Source organism: Saimiri boliviensis, chromosome 17 (genome assembly GCF_048565385.1).
Source record: "Saimiri boliviensis isolate mSaiBol1 chromosome 17, mSaiBol1.pri, whole genome shotgun sequence".
Lineage (NCBI taxonomy): Eukaryota > Metazoa > Chordata > Mammalia > Primates > Cebidae > Saimiri > Saimiri boliviensis.
In genome coordinates, this window is record NC_133465.1 from 50,899,777 (window position 1) to 50,924,939 (window position 25,163).

Consider the following 25,163-nt stretch of genomic DNA (forward strand, 5'->3'; position numbering starts at 1 on the left):
TGTTAGAGAACTAAGTGAGAAAGCTGGTTGAGGAAGAGGACTTCATCCAGAGAGGAAGGGATCTAGCTGACATGGAAGATGCTGCAGGAGGCTGAGGAAAACGAGGCTAGATCAACAAAACAGAATTGACAATGTGGTGAAGATAAGAAAATGACCTGACAAGGCCGGGCGCAGTGGCTCAAGCCTGTAACCCCAGCACTTTGGGAGGCTGAGGCAGGTGGATCACGAGGTCAAGAGATCGAGACCATCCTGGTCAACATGGTGAAACCCCGTCTCTACTAAAGATACAAAAAAATTAGCTGGGCATGGTGGCGCGTGCCTGTAATCCCAGCTACTCAGGAGGCTGAGGCAGGAGAATTGCTTGACCCAGGAGGCGGAGGTTGTGGTGAGCCGAGATTGCGCCATTGCACTCCAGCCTGGGTAACAAGAGCGAAACTCCGTCTCAAAAAAAAAAAAAAAAAGAAAGTGACCTGACAAAAATGAATTCGGCAGAGTGCTAAATGAAGGGCCCATTCCATGCTAATCTTGTATAATGCCCTCAACTAGCCTTAGCATATCTGAGTTTCTATTTAGCTTGCCATATTGTGTGTTGGGGGGCGGGTGGCACAATTTAAGTTGCAGTAAGTTGTGTAACAAACTCACAGTAGGGCCCTGCAGATATATATATAGGGTCTTGCTCTGTCACCCAGGCTGGAGTGGTGCCATCTTGGCTCACTGCAACCTCCACCTTCTGGGTTCAAATGATCTTTCTGCCTCAGCCTTCCTAGTAGCTGGGACTTACAGGTGTATGTCACCACACCTAGCTGATATGTATGTGTGTGTGTGTGTGTGTGTGTGTGTGTATGTATATGTATATGTATACATATATATGTATATATAATTTTAACTGCAAAGAAAGCCAGGCACAGTGCCTCATGCCTGTAATCCCAGCATTCTAGGAGGGTGAGGCAGGAGGATCACTTGAGGCCAGGAGTTTGAGACCAGCTTGGGCAACATAGTGAGACCTCGTTTCTACTAAAAATAAAAAATAAAATTGAAAAAAAAATAGATACCTCACACCATATATGCAAATTAACTCAAAATGGATCATAGACCTAAATGTAACTATACAATTTCTGGGAGAAGACATAAAAGAAAACCTTTTTGACTTTGGATTAGACAACAGGTTCTTAAAGATTTCTTAAGAAACAAAAAAGCACAAGCCATACAAGAAAAAAATTGCTAACTTAAAGCTTATAAAAATTAAAAACTTCTGCTCTTCAGAAAACACTTTTACTTTTATTGTTTATTTTTTATTTTGAGACAGTCTCACTCTGTTGCCCAGGCTGGAATGCAGTGGTGCAATCTCGGCTCACTGCAACCTCCACCTGCCAGGTTCAAGCATTTCTCGTGCCTCAGTCTCCTGAGTAACTGGGATAACAGGTGCCAGCCACCACTAATTTGTGTATTTTTAGTAGAGATGGGATTTTGCCACGTTGGCCAGGCTGGTCTCAAACTCCTGACCTCAGGTGATCCCCCCGCCTTGGCCTCCCAAAGTTCTGGGATTACAGGCGTGAGTCACTGTGCCCAGCCAGAAAACACTTTTAACAGAATGAAAAGACAAACCGCAATCTGAGAAAAGATATTTACTAAACACATATCTAAAGGGCCTTTTTAAAAAAAATTTATTTACTTATTTAGTTGTTGATATAGCATCTCACTCTGTGATCCAGGCTGGTGTGCAGTGGTGATCATGGCTCACTGCAGCCTCGACCTCCCAGGCTCAAGCAATCCCAAAGTGCTGGGACCACAGGTATGTACCACCACACCTGGATTGTTTTTACAGTTTTTATAAAACTATAGTTTTTATAGTTTATATTGTTTTTATAGAGACGAGATTTCACCATATTGCTCAGGTGGTCTCAAACACCTGGCCTCAAGCAATCCTCCTGCCTCAGCCTCCCAATGTGCTGGGATTATAGGCATGAGCCACTGCACCTGGTCCCTGAAAGGACTTGTATCTAGAGTCTATAAAGCACTCTTACAACTCAATAATAAATAATCTCTCATGGGATTACAGGGGAAAACCCTCACTAATAAAAAGATTAATATTCAATTAAAATATGGGAATAGATTCGAACAATTTAGTATAGAAGATATTTGCACATGAACAGACATTCAACATCATAGCTATTAAAGAAATGCAAAATAAACCACAATGAGATTCCACTACACATCTAGCAGTAGAAAGGCAAACATTTCTTTAAAAACTGAAATATAAGAATCTGCTGGGCTGGGCCAGGCGTGGTGGCTCACGCCTGTAATCCCAGCACTTTGGGAGGACAAGGTGGGTGGATCATGTGAGGCCAGGAGTTTGAGACCAGCCTGGCCAACAAGCTGAAACCCTGTCTCCACTGAAAATACAAATATTAGCTGGGCATGGTGGTGGGCGCCTATAATCCCAGTTACTCAGGAGGCCGAGGAAGGAGAATCCTTTGAACCTGGGAGGCAGACATTGCAGTGAGCTGAGATCGTGAAGCTGCACTCCTGCTTTGGCAATTAAAAAATTAAAAAAAAAATAAAAATAAAAATAAGAATCGGCTGGGCTGGGCACGGTGGCTCACACCTCCCAGCACTTTGGGAGGCCAAGGCGGGTCTATCACTTGAAGTTAGAAGTTCAAGACCAGCCTGGCCAATATGGTGAAACCACATCTCTACTAAAAAAATACAAAAATTAGCTGGGTGTGGTGGCGGGTGCCTACAGCCACTTGAGGGGCTGAGGCCGGAGAATTGTTTGAACTCAGGAGGTGGAGGTTGCAGTGAGCCAACATAGTGCCACTGCACTCTAGCCTGGGGATAGGGCAAGACTGTGTTGAAGAAAAAAAAAAAAGAATCTGCTAAAGTTATGGAACAACTGCAACACTCACACAACGCTGGTGGAAATGTAAAATGGCACAGACACTTTAGGAAAAAGTTTACCAGTTTCTTACAAAGTTAAATATGTACTTAGCATGTGAACAATCCAACTCTTAGGTATTTACCCAAAAGAAATGAAAACATAGGTTCACACACAAAGACCTGTATATGAGTGTTTTTAGCAGTTTTATTCATAATTGCCAAAAAATTGAAAACAACCCAAATGTCCATACACTGATGAGTGGATAAACAAATGGATACATCCACACAACTGGAATACTACTGAGCAATGAAAAGGAGTGAACAGTTGTCCCTCGGTGTCTGCAAGGGATTGGCTCCAGGACCCCCTGCAGATAGATACCAAAGTCCACAGAGGCTGAAGTCTTTTACATGAAATAACATAGTATTTGTATATAGCCTTTAGTGTACTTTAAATACCTAATACAGTATAAGTGGTATGTAAATAATTATAGTGTGTTTTAAATTTTCTACTGCTTTTATTATTTCATATATTTTACTTTTTCCAAATACTCTCCATCCATGGTTAGTTGAATTCACGGATGAGAAACCTGCAGATATGGAGGGCCAGCTGTACTGATAGGTGCAAGAACATGGATGGTAGCATAATCTCAAAAAAAATTATGCTAAGTGAGGCCAGGCATGGTGCCTCATGCCTGTAATCCCAGCAGTTTCGAAGGCCGAGGTGGGTGGATCACTTGAGGTCAGGAGTTCGAAACCAGCCTGGCCAACATGGTGAAACCTTGTCTCTACTAAAAATATGAAAAATTAGCCAGGCATGGTGGCAGGTGCCTGTAATCTCAGCCAGCTACTCGGGAGGCTGAAGCAGGAGAATTGCTTGAACCTGGGAGGTGGAGGTTGCAGTGAGCTGAGGTCATGTGGCTGCACTGCAGCCTGGGTGACGGAGTGAAACTGTCTCAAAAAAAAATTATGCTAAGTAAAAGAAGCCAGATACAAGAGGCTACATGCTATATGAGTTCATTTATAAGACATTCTGGAAAAGGCAAAACTATAGGAACAGAAATCAGATTAGTAGCTAACAGGGGCTGATGATGGGAGGAGGGGATTGACTACAAAGGGACACCAGGGGCGTTTTTGAGGTGACAGAAATGCTTTATATTGGGAATGTGGTGGTGGTTATGTCAATATACATTTGTCAAAACTCATCGAACTGTACACTTAGAAAGGGTGAATTTTGTTATATGAAAATAACAAAATTACATCTCACTAAGAGAATACTAAAACAAACCTAAAGAACCAATTAAGTGAAAATAAATCTAAGAAAAAAATAACTTACAGTTTTTCCAATTCAAGAGTCATCATGAGGATGTTCTTAACTGTTGTAAGTGGGACTTGTGTTGTTCCCATGTCTCTGAAGAGGAAAACCGAAACATTCGTGATATAAATGCCAACACAAAAATTCTGTACTTAAAAAAGATATTTCAAGGACATGTGATTACTCAATTTTGGCTTTTCTATAAAACAAGCCAACTCAAGAGTTTGTCTGCTGCAGAATTCCAGAGAGCTCTTATTAAAGAAATTTAAGTTGATTTGCATCATCAAATTAATGATATTCAAGATAGAACTTGTCCTTTTTGTTTTTTTAACCATTATCTTACTTCTCATTTTCATATTGGATTCACTCATCTTGATTATTTACTCTTTTCTTCCTTTTTAGAATAATGAACACTATTCCTCCTTCCTTTCTTAGTTAAGTAATATTCCTCCATGTGTCTGCATGTTCCAAATCTATATGGGTTCTTCAACACTGTCCTCTTCCCCTGCTGGCTGTCTTGACCATTATACATCCTTTCTTAATACTTTTCTTTGCCAATAACTTTTTTTCAATAACCCAGTTAAATTTAAATTATGACTTTTTAGCCTAAATGCAAAATACTTAATCATTGATGAAAAACTTAAAAAGAGCATAAATCATTTCGTGACTCATGAGAGTACTGTAATACTTACAGATATTTTAATGCTGGCAATTTAAACAAATATGGATCTTCAACAGTTGTCAGAGGATTGCGATTCAGAATTCTGAAAAGAGCAAGGAATTAAAATTACCTGCATTTTCAATGTGTGAAACTGCATGAAAAGTTTATATTCATTTTTTGGTATGGAACTTGTAGGTTAAAAAAATCATTTTCTGTTTTCACCCAATAAATCACCATTAGACTCCATAAAGCACTATTCCTCTGGGAACTACCTAGGTCTAGAAGATAAAGCAGAGGAGAGAAAGAGGGGGAAAAAATAGAAAAAACAAAAAGTGGAAAACAAAGAAAAAATATGCCACAGAACTTTCAGGTCAAAAAACCCAGAAGTGATTATACTGGTAGAAAGCCGACTCTGTAGGAAACGCTGCTTCTAGTGTCCTCCATAATTCAAGTTGCTTGTCTTTTTTTTTTTTTTTTTTTTTGAGATGGAATCTTGCTCTGTCATCCCAGCTGGAGAGCAATGGCTGGATCTCAGCCCACTGCAACCTCCGCCTCCCACGTTCAAGTGATCCTCCTGCCTCCTGCCTCAGCCTCCTGAGTAGCTGGGATTACAGGCATCTGTCACCATGCCCAGCTAATTTTTGTATTTTTAGTAGAGTCAGGGTTTCACCATGTGGACCAGGCTAGTCTCGAACTCCTGACCTCAGGTAATCCACACACCTCAGCCTTCCAAAGTGTTAGGATTACAGGTGTGTGCTACTGCACCTGGTCACTTGTCTTATCTTTATAAAGTTAAAATTCATAGTTTAATTTGCCCAGTTAAGAAAAAAAAAATAGGACCAATTCTTTTGCTTTATAGCCAAAGAAAAAGGGATAAATCTAAGAGGAGGAACTGGTCAAAACCATACTGCTATCACATACTCCCACTTGTATTCTTGTATCACATCACAGCCTTTGCTACACTGCATGTAATCACCTGTCTACCTGTCAGTCTCCTGGACTATCAGCTCCTTAAGGGAAGACACCACATTTTATTGTCATTGTGATCCCTGTGCTGGGCATGATGTCTGAAATTTACTAAGCATTTAATAAATGTTTATTGAATAAATAAACGACATTTTGTTTATATGTCAATAAAAAGAATAAACTCATTTTGATGCAAATTTTTATTCCAAAATGCTGGAATCTATTTTCTTTTTAATTCTTTAAAGCGAATGAAAAAAAGAAAAGAAACAGGAAGAAATAAAAGTAAATCTGCCTTTAGTTTAACCCAGGAATCATCACCATACTTTTGCAGAAATTATAAAAATAATAATTATTACAGGGAGTATCTATTGGGCTGCCAGGTATTTGTGATCGGCACTTCACATTTAATCCTCACAATAACCTTATGTGGTAGATATTACTATTGCCCTATTTTATAAATGAGGAAACTGAGGAACAGAGAGATTGCATAATTTGTCCCAGGTTACCAAGCTATTAAGAAGCAAAGCTGTAATTTGAACTCATGTGTTTAGTCTGTATGAAGAAAAAGAGTTTACTTTAACCTTATGGGTTTTTTAATTCTTTCTTCTTTCTTCATTTCTCATCCGCCCTCCTCCTTCTTTCCCTTTCTTCCTTCCCTCCCTCCCTCTCTTTCTTTTTCTTTCTCTTTCATTATTTCTTTCTTCCCTTCATTCCCCACCCTCCTTCTTTCACTTTCTTCCTTCCATCCCTCCTTTTATTTCTTCTTTCTTTCCTTCTTTGTTCCTTCTTTCCTTCATTTCCCTTCCTCCTTTCCCTTTCTTCCTTCCCTCCTTTCCTCCCTCCCTTCTTTCTTCCCTCTCCCCCTTCTTTTTTTCTTCCTCTTTCTTTTCTTCATTTCCCTCCCTCCTTCCTTCCCTTTTTTCTTTCTTTCCTTCCTTCTTTCATTTCCCTCCCTCCTTCTTTCTTTTCATTCTTCCTTCTCTCCTTCTCTCCCCTCCCTTCTTCTCTCCCTCCCTCCTTTCCTTTCCTTCCTTCCTCCCCTTCCTCCTTTTCTCTTCTTTCCTTTCCTTTCTTTCTTCCTTTCTTCTTTCTCTTTCCTTCCTTCCTTCTCTCCCTCCCTGTTTCTTTTTTCTTTCCTTTCCCTTCTTCCCTTCTTTCCTTCCCTCCCCTTTTCTTCTCTTTCTCTCTTTTCTCTCCCCTTCTTCCCTCCCTTCCTTTCTCTCCCCTCCCCCTTTCCCTTCCTCCCTCCCTCCCCTCCATCTCCCTCGCCCATTCCCCTCTCCCTCTCCTCTTTCTAACAGGGTCTTGCTCTGCTGCCCAGGCTGGAGTGGTGTGATCTTGGCTCACTACAACCTCTACCTCCCAAGCTCAGGTAATCCTCCTTCCTCTGTCTCCCAAGTAGCTGGGACTAGGGGTACATATCACCACACCTGGCTTATTTTTACATTTTTAGTAGAGATGGGAGTTTTATCATGTTGGCCAGGCTGATCTTGAACTCCTGATATCAGGTGATCTGCCTGCCTTGGCCTCCTAAAGCGCTGGTGTGAGCCACGGGGCCCAGCCTCAATTTTGAGAAGACTAAATACAGAAATGCCTTTAAATCTTCATCCACTCTGGGAAGGCCTCTGTGAGAATTACAGTTTCTCACTAGCAGGGTGTGGTGGTGCGTGACTGTAGTCCTAGCTATTCAGGAGGCTGAGGCAGGAGAATTGCTTAACCCGGAGGCAGAGGTTGCAGTGAGCCCAGATTGATCCACTGTACTCCATACTCCAGCCTGGGCGACAGAGCCCCCCAAAAAAAAAAAAAAAAAAAAATTTTAGTTTCACTTTTTATTTATTTTCCCTAATCATTTCCCATGATTAAATATTTAATTAGTCTACGGTCATTGAGACTTTTTTTTTTAAGAAACACGTTCTCACTCACTATGTTGCCCAGGCTGGCGAGCAGTGGCTATTCACAAGCCCGATACTGATCAGCATGGGAGTTCTGACCTGCTCCATTTCTGAACTGGACTGCGACATCCCTTCTTAGGCAACCTGGCGGTCTCCTGTTTCCAGGAGGTCACCATACTGATGCTGAACTTAGTGCAGACACCCAATCAGCATAGCACACTACAGCCCAGAACTCCTGGACTCAAGGGATCCCTCTTCCTTTGCCTCTCAAGTATCTGGGGCTACAGACTTGTGGCCGGTGAGACTTTAGAAATTAAAAACCGTGTTGTAGGTGACATCCGTGAAAATGGTAGAATAAAGACACTCGAAAATTCATCCCTTCATGAAAGCAACAACAACCCAAAAAATGGCTATAAAGGAGCAGTGCGAAGAAGAATAGGCGAGAGCGACCCCTGGACCGGCCAAAGCCCATGCGCCGCTGCATCCCGCGCCCAGGGCCTACCATGCCCAAGAGACAGTCTGTCTCCACCATGCCCAAGAGACAGTCTGAAGGGGATGCTAAAGGAGATAAAGCCAAGGTGAAGGACGAACCACAGAGAAGATCCGCGAGGTTGTCTGCTAAACCTGCTCTTCCAAAGCCAGAGCCCAAGCCTAAAAAGGCCCCTGCAAAAAAGGGAAAGAAGGTACCCAAAGGGAAAAAGGGAAAAGCTGATGCTGGCAAGGAAGGGAATAACCTTGCAGAAAATGGAGATGCCAAAACAGACCGGGCACAGAAAGCCAAAGGTGCTAGAGATGCCAAGTGAAGTGTGGGCATTTTTGATAACTGTGTACTTCTGTTGACTGCACAATTTGAAACACTACTTTTTATCAGGTCTTATGAAAATGCAGAATTTTGTTTTACTTTTTTTTTTTAAGCTATGTTGTTAGCACACAGAACACTTCATTGTTGTTTTGGGGGAAGGGGCATATGTCATTAATAGAATGTCTCCAAAGCTGGATCGATGTGGGGAAAACACCTTTCCCTCCTAGTTTTGAGAGACTTCCTCTTAGCTCCCAGGAGGAGGGATTCCCTGACTTTGACACGCATGGACCCCTTGGCACACAAAAGCCTGTGGTATAGAAAAACAAATTCATTTTTACGTCCACTTCTCCCTTTCCGTCTTTCAGCACAGACTTAACTCCCTTAAGCCCAGACATCTGTTGGGACCTGACCCCCAGCCATTGGTTACCAGTGTGTCAGGCAATCTGGACTTGCCAGTGATGCCACTGAGATGGCAGCTGTCAAAAGAGCAGTGGTTCCATTTCTAGATTGTGGATCTTCAGATAAATTCTGCCATTTTCATTTCACTTCCTGAAAGGCAGGGTCGGCTTCTGAAAAGTTGTTAAACAACATGCTAAATGTGAAATGTCAATCCTCACTCTAAACTTTCCCTGTTCGCAGCATCAGATGAAGACTTCATTGAGTTTTATAGTGGCTTTCTGATTTTTGGTGGTCCATCAAAGAAGGGAGTTTGAAAATTATTGTATACTGTTAATGATTGTCTTCCCATGTCCTGCCTGAAATAACATGATTGTTTATGGAAAGTATCTTTAATAAAGCTGGATACAGTTTGGCTTGGAAAAAAAATGGCAAAAAAAAAAAAAAAAAGGACCAGAATGAACTTTCTCAGAACTCTAGAAATGTAACCAAAGTCTTGCAGCAACTCAAGGAGCATTTATTCAAGAATAATTTCTGTAAGAACAGCAAGATTTGTGTTAACTTTCCTTAGACCATTCCTCACTCTCTAGCTCAGTAGTTGCCTTGAAAAATAGCCCCCATCCCCAACCAGGGAAAGCAGAACGGAGCTGGAGCTCCTTCAAAGCCTTACTCTCAGTGAACTGTCATTATGTCATCTGTCTGGTGGTTCATTAGAAGACCTCATTAGAAAGGTTTGTCTTTATTTGACCAGACTGAAAACTGTATAGTGCAAAGCCTCTCCACAGAGAGTGTTTTTGGAAAACAATTACGGACAAGTGTTTTAACATGGTAACTGTACGAGGCAATGGATAATAGTTGGGGGGAAAAATCCTAATCAAAAAGCTTAACAGGAAATGCTGAGGAATGACATGTCCGCAGGAATTCTGAAACACTCTGATATATCCCTGGGAAACTAGAAGACCATAAGACATATTCCTGGGAATCTGGAATGTCATGCACATGCATAGGTCAGGCTGTGAGCACGGTCACAAAAGACCTGCAAAGTCCAGAAACTCTCACACCTGGCTGATCTTGAGCTTCTGCACTAGCAAGAAGTGAAAGGTAAGGTATAGCTGTTAACTGTTTGGCTGAGTGCTGAAGGTATGCCCCAACATGTACACAGAGCCCCTTGGCAAAAACTAGGAGAGACTTATCAGTTCCAAGAATTTAAGTAAATCTCCATTTAATCATTAGCTGATCAGTAAGCTAACCAAGGAGAGACTTCAGTGAGCACACATGACAAATAATGTAAGACTTTACAGAATAAGTTTAAAAAAGGCACTAAATAATAAATAGCAACTACTCTAACGAGCAGCAGTAACACCAAATCCTGGGAGCATGGATCTGATTTTCAGAATTGCTACATTATATTATTTAAAATATTCAATTTTCAAAAAAAATTTATGAAAGATACAAGGAAACAAAGTATGGTCCATATACAGGGAGAAAAAAAAAGAAAGAAACAGAAATTGTCCCTGAGGAAGCCCAGATGTTAGACTTACTAGACAAATATATATATATATATATATATATATATATTTTTTTTTTTTTTGGTAGAGGTGGGTTCTTGCTAAGTTGCCCAAGCTGGTCTTGAACTCCTGGCCTCAGCCTTAGCCTCCCAAAGTGCTGGGATTATAGGTACACACCACTGCAACTAGCCACAAATATTTTGTTTTTTTAGTTTTCATTTTTTGAGACAGGGTTTCACTGTTTCCCAGACTGGAGTGCAGTGGCACAATCATGGCTTACTGCAGCCTCAACCTCCCAGGCTCAAGTGATCATCCTGCCTTAGCCACCTGAGTAACTGACTATAGGCGTGTGCCACCACATTCAGCTAATTTTTAAATTTTTTTGTAGGGATGAGGTCTCAGTATGTTGCCCAGGCTGAGAAGACCAAATTATTAAAATTAGGAATGAAAGAGGAGACACTACTACTGTTCTTACAGACATAAAAAGGATTATAATATTAATAAAAGGATTAAAATATATGCTAATAATTAGGTAACCTGGATGAAATAGACACATTACCAGAAATATACAAACTGCTGAAACTGACTTGAGAAAAAAACAGAAAATCTGAATAGACCTATGTCAAGTAAAGAGATTGAGGTAGTAATCAAAAAACTTCCCTCAAAGCAAAGCTGAAGACCAGACAGATTCACTAGTGAATCTACCAAATATTTAAAGAAGAATTAACACCAATTCTTTTACCACAATTTTTTTTTTTTTAGTTAAAGTTCCCATTTATTGGATGGGTGTGGTGGCTCACACCTGTAATCCCAGCACTTTGGGAGGCCGAGGTGGGCAGATCATCTGAGGTCAGGAGTTCAAAACCAGCCTGACCAATGTGGTGAAACCCCATCTCCTTTGGAGTCTTGTTCTGTCACCCAGGATTGAGTGCAATGGTGTGACCTAGGCTCACTGCAATCTTCACCTCCCAGGTTCAAGTGATTATCCTGCCTCAGCCCCCCAAGTAGCTGGGATTAGAGGCGCCTGCCACCATGCCCGGCTAATTTTTGTATTTTTAGTAGAGATGGGGTTTCACCATGTTGGTCAGGCAGGTCTCGAACACCTGACCTCATGTGATCCATCCACCTTGGCTTCCCAAAGTGCTGGGATTACAGGTGTGAACCACCGCACCCAGCCTCCATCTATTTTTTAACTTTTATTTTAGGTTTAGGGGTACATGTGCAGGTTTGTCATATAGGTAAATTGTATGCCAGGGGGTTTGGTGTACAGATTATTTTGTCACCCAGGTAATAAGCACAGTACACAATAGGTAGTTTTTGATCCTCACCCTCCTCCCACCCTTCACCCTCTAGTAGGCCCCGGTGTCTGTTGTTCTTTTTTTGGTCCACATGTACTGAATGTTTAGCTTCTACTTATAAGTGAGAACATGCAGTATTTGGTTTTCTGTTCCTGTGATAGTTTGCTTAGGATAATGGCCTCTAGCTGCATCTGCGTTGCTGCAAAAAACATGATCTCCTTTTTTGTTTTTTTGTGGCTCCATGGAATTCCATGGTGTATATGTAGCACATTGTCTTTATCCAGTCTACCAGCTATGGGCATTTTTCATGTCCTTGCTATTGTCAGCACAATTCTTATAAAAATCCAAGCTACCTTCTTTCCAGAAAGTGACAAGCTAATTCTAAAATTATACGGCAATTTGAGGCACCCAAAATAGCAAAAATAATCTTAAAAAATTACAAAGTAGTATGACTCAAATGTTCCAATTTCAAAACCCAAATCAAATCTACAGCAGTAACAGTGTGATACCAGAATGCAGACAGACTGATAAATCAATAGAATAGACAACCCAGAAATAAACCCTCATATTTATAGCAAATTGGTTTTTGACAGGGGTGCTAAAACAATTCAATGTGGAAATAATGTTGTTTTTTTTTTTTAATGGTGCTGGAACAACTGGACATCTATATGCAAAATAAAGAAGGTAGACCCCCATACCTCATACCATTATAAAAATTAATGCAAAATATGTCAAATACTTAAATATAAGAGCCAAAATGATAAGATTCTTAGAAGAAAACATGGGAGTAAATCTCATGACCTTAACTCAGGCAACAGTTTTTTCTTCTCCAAACTGGATTTTTTTTTCTTTTAAAACAATTTTTTCTTTTGAACTTAATGAAGTATTGCTAGCTGAAGCCAGGCTGACATGGTGAAAGGAATGTCAGACTGATGAGATGTATGCAGCCTGATTTAAAACCAAACCCTGAACCCTTTTAAAGAAGAATAAAACATTTTATACACAAAAATGACACCAAAAGTACAAACAACCAAAGGAAAAATAATTAGATTTTAATCAAAATTAAAAACTTTTGCACATCAAAGAATACTCTCATGAAAATCACAAAAGTCACTGGATAAGAGAAAATATTGGTGAATTATCTGATTAGGTCTAATATGCAGAGTATCCAGAAGATACACAGAATTCTTAAAATTCAATAAAAAGACAACTCAATGTTTTAAATGGGGAGAGGATTTGAAAAAAAACATTTCTTCAAGTAAGATATATAAATGGCCCATATGCACATATAAAATGCTCAATGTCTTAACTCATTAGGGAAATGTCCATCAAAAACCACAGTGAGATACTACTCACACTCACTGGGACGGCTGTAATGAGAAGAAAGACAATGACAGTGCTGACAAAGACACGGAGAAATTGGAACCCTCATACATTGCTGGTGGAAGAGTATAATGGTGCAGCCACTGTGGAAAACAGTTTGACAGTTCCTCAGAAAGTTAAATATAAGAGATGCCATATGATCTAGCAATTCTACTGCTAGGGATGCACCCTAGAATTAAAAACATGTCCACACAAGAACTAGTACATGCATGTCCATAGAAACATTAGTCATAAAAGCCAAAATAAAGTGGAAACAACCCAAATGTCCACTAAGTGATGAATAGATGAACTGACATAGTGAAGTCTCCATACAATGGAATATCACTCAGCCTTGCGAAGGAATGATACATGCTACAGCATGTGTGGACCTTAAAAACAACATGCTTTGTGAAAAGAAACCAGAAACAAAAGACCACATACTGTATGATTCGTTTATATGAAAGATCTGGAGTAGGCAAATCCATAGGGACTCAAAATAGATTAGTAGTTATCTGGGCCTGAGGGGAGACAGCAATGGAGAGTGATGGCTAATGGGTACCATGTTTCTCTTTGGGGTGATGAAAACGTTCTGGGGTTAGATAATGGTGATTGTTTGCTATGTAACCCTGTGAATATACTAATCACTACTAAATTGTATCCATTATAATACCGCATTGTATGGTATGTGGATTATATCTCAATTTAACATAAATAAGCATGGTGTACTAAACGAAACACCAGGTGTGAAGACCAAACATGCTGGCAGATGGAAAAAAGAGGAGTGAAGATTCACTCTCCCTTGACCAAGGTCAGAGTGAGTCAGTGGCGAGGCTGGGAGCCACACAGCTTGTCCTGCCTTGTGATCAACCTCTTCTTCCTATTCCAGATGGTTTTTCAGTGCCATTAACCTGTTTTGTAACACTTATATTCAACAAGATAATGCAACACAGAGAATGAAAGAATGTGAGTGCCACATGACTGGTTAAGCATGGTTTCTCGAACTAGGGCTTTAAATATCCTTTGTGCTTTTTTTGTCATTAAAACCTGTAAGATTAGGCCGGGCGCGGTGGCTCAAGCCTGTAATCCCAGCACTTTGGGAGGCCGAGGCGGGTGGATCACGAGGTCAAGAGATCGAGACCATCCTGGTCAACATGGTGAAACCCCGTCTCTACTAAAAATACAAAAAACTAGCTGGGCGTGGTGGCGCATGCCTGTAATCCCAGCTACTTAGGAAGCTGAGGCAGGAGAATTGCCTGAGCCCAGGAGGTGGAGGTTGCGGTGAGCCGAGATCGTGCCATTGCACTCCAGCCTGGGTAACAAGAGTGAAACTCCATCTCAAAAAAAAAAAAAAACAAACCTGTAAGATCATTGGTGGGCTCTGTGCAAGCAGGCTACCCCCTGCTTCTATATCTTCCCCTGCCCACTTTTCTGCCAGCTATTAAAAATGACTACAGGCTGGGCACAGCAGCTTATGCCTATAATCTCAGCAGTTTGGGAGGCCTAAGCAGAAGGATAGCCTGAGCCTAGGAGTTTGAGACCAGCCTGGGTAACATAGTGATACCTTGTTTCTATTTAAAATAATAATAATAATAATATGACTGTATAGCAATATGTAACCAAATCAACTTAGCAAAGTTTGTTATCTTTCCTCTAAAATTATCTCACTCTCCAACCTGCCTTCCCTCTTGACAGCTCATCCGTGAGCCTTGAGCTCAGCGTTCTCTCTGAACTAGGAAGTTCTTTTCCAACTGACATAAAGATCTTTGCATTTGTCTCCAATAAAATCAAAATATAGGGTCACACAATATTATCCTATATTCCTTCTGTTTTAGGGCATTCTTTTCTTGACTAAGGTTGTGCCTGGACCATGGAGAGACTGGGTGGGAACTGACTCAACAGCTCAATTTTGAGGACTCTATAGCAACTCTTTTCCACAAACCAAATGATACGAATGTTTTTATTTATTTATATTTATGTTTCTACTTTTTAAAAGTTTTTCTGTAGAGATCAGGGTCTCACTTTGTTACCCAGGCTCATCTTGAACTCCTGGAACTCAATCGATCCACCCCTCTCAGCCTCCTAAAGTGGTGGGATTATAGGCGTTAGCCACCGAGCCCGGCCTCAAGGGTTTTTACCTGCACAGTAGATGACCATTTCCATTTCTGGTTCAAGTCCTTCATTTTATACATAAACTAAGGTGCACTGACTCCCAGTCCACTGCCTTTTTGATATCTTTATGGGAATAAAATGTGGCAAGCTTTTAGCCTCAAAGACTGTCTCAAAGTTTAAGAAGTATTGCTCCAAATAAATTTTTTAAAATATGCCTTATTAGAAGAGAAAAACTCAAATATTTTTGTACCAGCCTTTTGCTACAGGACAATGGGACAGAAAAAAAGGTAGCTCACAAAATAAGGGAATATTTCTTGGCTGTTTTTTTTTCTCTCCAAATTCTTCTATATAGGCCCAGACAGATGGGTTATGTTTCCTTTCTATTAACTGAGGAGACAGAGATGAAAGGACTGGAACATGTCATCACTGTCCTAGATGTACTGAAATCCTAGCAGCTTTAGCTGAAAAAATGTCCAAAGCAGGCCGTGAAAATAAATTTAAATGACAAACTCCAAAATGATCTATGCTAGAATCCCAAGGCAGTCAGGGAAAACTGGTTCCATGGAGGAAGGTAGTCAAAGAAATAAGATGACCTAGACCCTCATCCAATATGTGTGATGTACTTGGGGAGAAAGTAACCCCTTTCCTTTATTCATCTACATAGGTCCATGAACCATGAAAACACATCTCTCCATACCAAGCTCCTCATTACAAGACCTCTGACTGTATCATGTAAACCATTTTTCAGGGGCAAAGTCTAGAGAATCTGAAATGGTGAGCCTTTTTTTTTTTTTTTTTTGAGATGGAGACTCACTCTGTTGCCCAGGCTGGAGTGCAGTGGCATGATCTTGGCTCACGGCAACCTCCACCTCCCAGGTTCAAGTGATTCTCCTGCCTCAGCCTTCAGAGTAGCGGGGATTATGGGTGTCTGTCACCACACCTCGCTAATTTTTGTATTTTTAGTAGAGATGGGGTTTCACCATGTTGGCCAGGCTGGTCTTGAACTCCTGAGCTTGAGTGATCTGCCCACCTCAGCCTCCCAAATTATTGGGATTACAGGGATAAGCCACCATGCCTGGCCATGAGCCTGTATCTTTTTTTTTTTTTTTTTTGAGACGGAGTTTCACTTGTTACTGAGGCTGGAGTGCAATGGTGCGATCTCGGCTCATCGCAACCTCCGCCCCCTGGGTTCAGGCAATTCTCCTGCCTCAGCCTCCTGAGCAGCTGGGATTACAGGCACGCGCCACCATGCCCAGCTAACTTTTTGTATTTTTAGTAGAGACGGGGTTTCACCTTGTTGACCAGGATGGTCTCGATCTCTTGACCTCATGATCCACCCGCCTCGGCCTCCCAAAGTGCTGGGATTACAGGCGTGAGCCACCATGCCCGGCCTGAGCCTGTATCTTAAAACTCTTGAGAATAATCTTGAAGAAGACTCCCTGGCAATGACGAATAACCAAGAATCAGGCAGACCTGGGTTTGAATTCTGGCTCTGTCACTTTCTGGTGAAGTGACTTGAGTAACGAACATGAACCTTTCTGGGTAGCATTTACAGCCCAAGGCAGTCTGAGGGATAAATGAGTATAGCGCCTAGCAGTGGGCTGGACACAGCACATGATGGTGCTCAGCCATCATGATGTCACACCAGCACTGGTCAGTGAGCATAAACCCTGGGGATGTCCAGAAGTGGTACAGTCAGCAGCTCCAGAAGCATGGGATTCTCAGAGGGAAGTGGAGGTCACTGCTCTAAAGGTCCTATTCAAGTTAGAAAGTAGGATACGATGCACACAAAGCCAAATTGTCATCATTCAGCTCCTATTACAGAGGAACTAAGGGCTGCATAGGAAATTACTTGCAAAGCTTGTAAGCGGTTCTGCCACTTAATAGCCATGTAAACCTAAGTAAATTACCCAGCATCTCTGAGTTTCAACTTCCTCATCTGCAAAATAGAAATGATGACAATATCCACATCACAGAGTTGTTGGAAAAATGAAAATGAGCTCTCATAGGAGGTAACATGTAGTGAGCATTTACCATATGCCAAGCACTATTCTAAGAACGTCGGACATGTTATCTCACTTCTATAAGCACCTGGGTGTCTAGAACATGAACAGCACCTAATAAATGTAAGTGTTGAAAAAATGCTATGGGGCAGAGGAAGAAATGCTAAGCTTCTGGGAAAAGACAGCTTGTTATACAGGGGAGAAGAGTAAGCTGCAGTGAGAGAAGAAAAGTTTAAGAGTTGCCAGGTGTGACAATCTCAGGACTTTTCAACCATTACAAATTTAAACAGCCACCCTAAATCACCCCAAAGGACAGACCTGAGTTGTTCTTTTTGTCTTTAATGTTTATGCCTCTCTGTTCCAGTACATACCAAAACGTGATGACAATACCCTCAACTGTGTAAACTTTTGTGCATCCACCGCTATGTAAAGGAAGCCGATGTCAGCAGACTGGGGGGAACAGCAAGGCATGTTTGTGCCATCACAGTGTGGCCACACCTACATCACTGATATTCTAATAGTGGGATAAAGCCTGGATTTTCCTCTTATTCTCTCTTTGTGCTTACATTCTTGGCACGATATTGATGTGCCACAGACAAGCCAGCATGTGAGTGTGCTCTATCTGAATAAAGTATAGCCTTTCTACATTGCAAAGTCATCCAGTTTCTAAAATTATTGAGTTTGTATTGTTAGAACCAATGAAATGATGAAGAATTTTTAAAGATAAGGCATCAGACTAGACCTGTGTATGGAAATGGAGAAGCACTTTAAAGTCAGGGAAAAAATATAAACACACTTAACATTTAGGATGATCAACCATTGCTGGTTTTCCATAAACCATTTCATTCATGATTTCATCTGTAAGAGATATGATTATTGCTACCATTCAGAGGGGGACTCTGATAGCTGCCTGATCCTTCTTGCTTGGATGCCTTGCAAATAAATGCCCTCCTTTCCCCAATACAAACCCTTGATATAGCTGTTTGGCTTTACTGTGCTTGGGCCAGCAGACCCCAGTTAAGTCCACTAATAAGCTCTTGGTATGCCTTTGAGATGGATTTCAGATTCAAAATAGACTGACCCTACCACACTAACTTGGCCAGTCAGTATTTGTCAATAACATAGATGCTTCATTCAAGAAATTTACTGGCTTGTAACTTTTGGAACCCAGGGGCAGTTTCAGAATTCTGTGGGGTCTGAACCTTATTTAGTGAAAACATAAAAAATCATGAATACAAAATTTGCCAGGGTCCCTCCCAGAACCTTGGAAGGGGCCTGTGCAAGTGAGAAGTCCTGAAGCTTAGGCTCTTTTCAATTCACCATCAATCCCCCACAGCTGGGGCCTCTTTTTTTTTTCTTCAAACTTACGTAATGCAGGAAAATACATTCTTTCAACTTAAAAACACCACACAATGGTGCCATATTGGTCATAAAATTACTTGGCAATTTGCCTTTGGAACAAAATGCAATGGGGCTATATGTCACATATGCCAAATATGTCTCTGCAATGTAGTTTTGTTTACTAGAAAAATTTGACTCCAAACAAAGGAGCCCAGCCCCCAACATCCACTTGCTGTGTTGAGACCGTTGTGTCAATCTTTGAAAGTAACTGTGACTTAGTTTGAAGGGTACAGCTCTACTCTTGTTTACATGAAATCAGTACTAATTTCCAATATCAGCTAGCTCTGATTTTTCTCATCACCATGAAGCAAATGCCTTTTTCTGTTGTTTAAGATGAACACAGAAACTCAAGAGAAGCAAGGTGGTGTCTCCTCGAGTCTTCCTTAACCCACCACCCAGTCCTACTTTGTCCTCCCCTTGTCACCCTGCTGTACAGATCCCAACATGGCTCTCCTATGTTTTCCCCTCAGCATCTGCTTCCTCCTTGAGGTATGAAAGTCCCCATCTTGGTGTGTCTTTGAGATGGATTTTGTACCCCCAGCATTCATACAGTACCTGGCACAGATGGACATGGCACTGAGTGAATGTTTTTGAGTGAATTCATTCCTTTTTATCAGCTGTGATTCCAGTGTTTTCTCAGTGTTGCCTACATAATTGTAGTGAAGCTGGCCAGATTATTATTTATTTCTGAGACTGAGTCGAACTCTGTTGCCCAGGCTGGAGTTCGATGGCATGATCTCGGCTCAATGCAACCTCTGCCTCCTGGGTTCAAGTCATTCTCCTGCCTCAGCTTCCTCAGTAGCTGGGATTACAGGCACCTGCCACCACACCCACCTAATTTTTGTACTTTTAGTAGAGATGGGTTTTCACCATGTTGGTCAGGCTGGTCTTGAACTCCTGACCTCAGGTGATCCACCCACCTCAGCCTACCAAAGTGCTGGGATTGCAGGCGTGAGCCACTGCTCCCAGCCACCAGATTCTTATGAGGGACTCTCAGTGTTATAAAGTGCCTAGTAACGGTGGTGAATTTAAGACATTTGATTAATGCTACCTACACCTCTTGGTGGAGGGACCTCATGAGCCGGTTCGCTGATGTGAGGGCAAAAGAAAAACAGATCCTCAGTGTCTTTTTCCTAAGTTAGGCATCAGCAAATTCAGGAGGACAGAGAGGAGCATCTGCAGAAACTGCTGCTCTAGGCAAGACACTTCCTGAACGCCCCCTCTACCTCAAAATGAACTGTGTGAAACTAGATTTCTGAAATACAAGAGAGGTGGAAAGTCCTTTCTAAAGTCAGATGTAAAGGAGAATCTTCACCTTGAGTCTAAAGCCCCCTTCAGGCCATTGAACATACCCACTCTGATTTGTCAGTTATATTATACAGAGAAATCACAGAGTTTTTGAGCTGCAAGGGAATAAAATTTGTATTTATGGTCAAAGAGTTGTCGGGAAAGTATATGGAAAAATAAGCTATGGTGTTGTATTTTCTTTACATATTGTTTTTTGCACTGCAAATTAACATAAACACCATCTTGGCCGGGTGTGGTGGCTCACACCTGTAATCCCAACACTTTGGGAGGCTGAGGTGGGCGGATCACCTGAGGTCACAGGAGTTCAAGACTAGCCTGGCGGAGGTTGGAGGACAGTGGCACAATCTTGGCTCACTGCAACTTACGACTCCTGGGTTCAAGCCATTGTCGTACCTCAGCCTCCTGAGTAGCTGGGATCACAGGAACATGCCACTACACCCTGCTAATTTTTTGTATTTTTGGTAGAGACAGGTTTGGCCATGTTGGTCAGGGTGGTCTTGAACTCCTGTAACCTCAGGTGATCCAGCCGCCTTGGCCTCCCAAAGTGCTGGGAATGCAGGTGTCAGCCACCATACCTGGCCCTACGTTTTGGATTTAACTTTGATTCCTGCTCATATGCACCGTTTCTAACTGCTTAAATGTCTGCAACATTTAGCTACAAGGAATGAAGCTTAACACAAAGTCCTCCAAGGAGCAAAAAACTGCACCACCACGCCCAGCTGATTTTTTTGTATTTTTAGTAGGGATGGGGTTTCACTATGTTGGCCAGGCTGGTCTTGAACTCCTGACCTCAGGTGATCTGCCTGCCTCTGCCTCCCAAAATGCAGGGATTACAGGCCTGAACCACCACGCCTGTTAACAAGGCTAATTTGAGGGTCATTTGTTTGATGCCTTTTCTTGCCCATGTCAAAGGTCAGAAGTAGGAAAAGCAGAGCAAGTCATATATAAGCTATGTAAGTCTCTTGGCCTTTGTACCTTAGTTTCCCCATTTCAGAAAAATGAATGGATCTGAAGACATACTATTCTGAGTTCGTAATGGGCTATACCCAGCTAACCAATAATTGTATGAGGTTTTCACATGTAAATAGTTGTTTACACTTACAAATTGTGTAAAAACTGCATTCCATGCCAGGCCTGAAATGTTCCAAAGCTCAGTTCTGTGAGTAAATTGCAACCAAGATTTCTACAAAAAAAGACACAAGCCAAAGGGAAAAAAAAAATTATTTCAGAACATTTATAATTTGCCATGATTCTAATTTATATGGGATGGAAAATAACCTCAGTCCTTTCTCTGTGCACTAAAGAAGTCTCACTGTGGACGATACTAGCTTATGATTTATACTTTAACATTGCACATGTGGTGCATTAGATACAAAACAGTGAATGCTCAGTAAATACTTGTGTTTAGTGATCTTTATTTCTCTAGAACAGGATTTCACAACCTCAGTGCCATTGACATTTTGGTCTCTATAACTCTTTGCTACCGGGCTCGTTGGCTCAGGCCTTAATCCCAGCACTTTGGGAGGCCAAGGCGGGCAGATCATGAGGTCAGGAGTTTGAGACCAGCTTGACCAACATGGTGAAACTCCATTTCTACTAAACATACAAAAATTAGCTGGGCATGGTAGTGGGTACCTGTAATCCCAGCTACTTGGTAGGCTGAGGCAGGAGAATTGCTTGAACCCGGGAGGTAGAGGCTGCGGTGAACTGAGAGCGAGCCACTGCACTCCAGCCTGGGCGACAAAGTGAGACTCTTGTCTCAAAAAAAATAAAACAAAGCTCTTTGCTGTGGGGGTTTATCTTGTACCCTGGAGGATGTTTAGTAGCATCTCTGGCCTCTGCCCACCACATGCCAGGAGCACAACCACAGTTTTGTCAACCAAAACTGTCTCCGGACATTGCCAAATGTCACCTGAATTCAAAATCACACCACTTGAGAACCACTGCTCTCTGATGATTCACTATGATCTGTGTAATAATGTTCACACTAATCTTTGCTAGAGACAAAAAGGATTTGCTACATAATTTTAGTTAACTTCCTACTGGTAAAATTTTAATCATATTTCAAAATGAATAGCAAAGATGTTTATAATTGTTTTATAAAAATTCCAAATATAATCAAGTTTTATTTGTTACTTACATAGACTGTAAAAATGGTAGTGATTCAAATGTATATCTTTCAATAGACTGTATTTTATTGCAGGATAAATCTCTAGGAAAAGTAAAAGGAAAATATTGCCTTGATTAGTTATTAGATGTCAAATTAGTATGAATAAACAGCACGAGTTTAGAATAGTATTGAATACACAGTTTTCATCTAAGCGCTAAACGTTTTGACGTGTATTTAAACTGTCCAGAGCTCCTAACCCTGCCTGTACCTCTCCTGGAGTCTTACCTTCATGGTCTTAAAAAATAAAATATACAACTATAGATCTTGATAGACTTTGGGATTTATTATTCCTGAAAGCAGTAGACTTGATTAGATGCCCTTTTGTAGTCTCATCAAATCCCAGATTATGAGCTCAAAGTTTTTATCTCTACATATAGTTTCCAATATTAAGAGGAATAGTCTCACATTTATATACCTTCCTAGTTTAGGTCTGTTTTCCTAAGCCAGTTCAATATCAGAAGAAATAAAAGACATCCTTTCACATCATTTGGAAGGAAGTCAACCCTTTAACACATAACTTTGAATGAATTCAAATCATATTAACAGAATTTCTATCATAGTAATAGAAATTCATTTTTGGCTTTATATTGCTTTAATATTTCATGAAAGCAATTTCTTCAGTTATATAGTGATGGGGCAACAAGAATAACATGGAACTGGATTTTCACTTTTCAAATAAAAACCGGTATAGTCAACACCCATTCTTGACTACAGTTGGCTCTTTTATTTTTATTGATTCCACTTGTCAGCTTGTCCCTCCCTCTTTACCTGGATAGTGTAATGTTGTCTGACTGATATCTCCATCTCTGGTCTCTCCCTCCCTAAACTACCCAAACACAGTCATCATATAAACTCTCCAGAAGTGGCTTGCAAAGACCAGCATCTCCTGGGAAATTATTGAGATGCAAATTTTTGGTCCCACTCTAGACGAACTGAATCAGTAACTGTGAGGGTGGAGTCCAGAACTGAGTTCTAACATGCCCTCCCAGTGATTGTGAGGCAGTTCTATCTTACAGCACTGCTGTGATAACAGGTTCCCCACGATGGCTCCTGAGCTTGGCATTCAAAGCCCTAGAAGATCTGGCTCCTATTTCCTACTCTCCCTCCTTATATTCTACAGGTACTCATGGTATTCCTCAAAACACTCCTGTGTTTTGGCCTTCTCCCATTTTCCTTTTGCAAGTTTAGAATATTTTCCCAAGATATCTGTCCAATGTTATACAATGTCCCTTCAAAGTCCTATTCAAATGGCATTGTTCTAGTGACACCTTCCTGGGGCCAAATTGAAGTCATTTTCCCCCTCGTCTATGCTCCAGAAACAATTTATCCCTCCTAGTGCCCACATTTATTTCTTCTTTTTTAATGTAGTTATTTTTCATCCTGTTTCTTCTGGGCATAAACTCCTTGAAAGCATGGACTAGGTCTTGCTCATCTGCATTGCCCACCATGTTTAAAACTGACACATGGAAATGAAGCAAACTCAAATATTTGCAAAATAAATGGATACCTGGGGGAGTGGGTAGTGTGTAGAAGGAAAATGACTATTTTAAAGGAAATGTTTTATTACTTCGTGGCCTCTGTAGCACTTTGGCATCCACTTGAGGTTCTTTATACCCACTTTCCTTAAGCCTTTTGCATTTGAAAGAATTAGTGATGCAAAAGAGCATCACTAATGAGCTTAATAAGGATTAATGACATACACACCTCTGGACCATGGACAGAGGATAAGAATCAAGCTTTCATAGCAATGAACATAGTATCTTCTTATCTCTAAACAGACAGAAATACTGTGCAGTTATCCCTTCCTTGGAAACAGGGTTGAGGAGATAGTTATGTTGTAATTATTGAAGACTTAGGGGCATTTCTGACACACTCACTTAGTGTAAACATTTGTAGCTATACCACTTGACCATCATTTTAAACATGTTTTATTATAACAATTCCTAAAATGAAATCCTTAATACCAGTCTATTCTCTTGGTAGCTTAATATTCTGGATAATATTATTTATATAATTAAGCTGATTTTTTAGTATTTAAATGTTAATTTAATTCAAATAAAATTACCAAAAAATTCTGAATTGATGTTCAAATGAATGTAGGTGGTCTACATTTTCTTCTCTTTCAGGCAACAATGTGAAGTTAACTTTAATTCCTTTCATTCTACTAAACCAACTTTCTCAAGTCTGTTTTTGGAAAGGTCAGGTAGTAAATATTTTAGGCTTTGTGGGCCACATATGATCTCTGTTGCATATTTCTCTTTGTTTATTTTCTGTTTCTTTCACAGTCCTTTAAAAATGCAAAAACCGGCCAGGTTCAGTGGCTTACGCCTGTAATCCCAGCACTTTGGGAGGCTGAGGTGGGCGATCATCATGAGGTCAGGAGATCAAGACCATCTGGGCCAACATGGTGAAACCCGGACTCTACTAAAAATGCAAAAAAATTAGCTGGGCGTGGCAGTGCATACCTGTAGTCCCAGCTACTTGGGAGGCTGAGGCAGGAGAATTGCTTGAAACCAGGAGGTGGAGATTGCAGTGAGCTGAGATCGAGCCACTGCACTACAGCCTGGGCGACAGTGTGGGACTCCGTCTCAAAAAAAAAAAAAAAAAAAAAAAGTGCAAAAACCATGAACTTAATGGGCTATTTAAAAATAGACCCTAGATTAGATTTGATCTCTTGGTTGTAGACTGAATATAAGAAGATGGTATGTGAACAGTTATAAAACAAGGTTCATATGAGTGTCAATCACTGCTCAGATTCACCATGTGAATTTTTTTGTCTGTATTTTGTCTATATAATTTAAAAATTGAAAATGCATAGGAAGTAACTAATGCTAGAGATGCGCTAAGACCCTATATAAACTTACAGAATTAAAGAATTTTATTCCTGGAAGAAATCTTAGAGATTATCTAATTTGAACTCCTTATTCATTTTACAGATAATATGACTAAAAACTCATAGATAGGATTAACTAACTAACTTACAAATACTGGAGGGATAGCAGGCCTTCAAATGAATCCTTATGTAATTCAGTCAAATAATTTTCACTGAGAATTCTGGAAAATGAAAAAGTTATTTCTAGATTAAAATGTAAACTACA

General features: G+C 40.7%; 1 protein-coding gene and 1 pseudogene across 1 annotated transcript in view; one reads left to right on the forward strand and one right to left on the reverse strand.

The window, feature by feature from the left end:
- Window positions 1-25,163, reverse strand: part of LOC141581878 (leucine-rich repeat-containing protein 37A3-like) — a 47,976-nt gene that overhangs the window by 11,487 nt on the left and 11,326 nt on the right. Inside the window, 5 exon segments of the mRNA XM_074388783.1 lie at window positions 4,211-4,285; window positions 4,882-4,953; window positions 20,998-21,078; window positions 22,036-22,107; window positions 25,048-25,119. Of these exon segments, the coding sequence (XP_074244884.1) occupies window positions 4,211-4,285; window positions 4,882-4,953; window positions 20,998-21,078; window positions 22,036-22,107; window positions 25,048-25,119 (372 nt within the window).
- On the forward strand, window positions 8,239-8,511 carry LOC101038757 (non-histone chromosomal protein HMG-17 pseudogene; annotated as a pseudogene).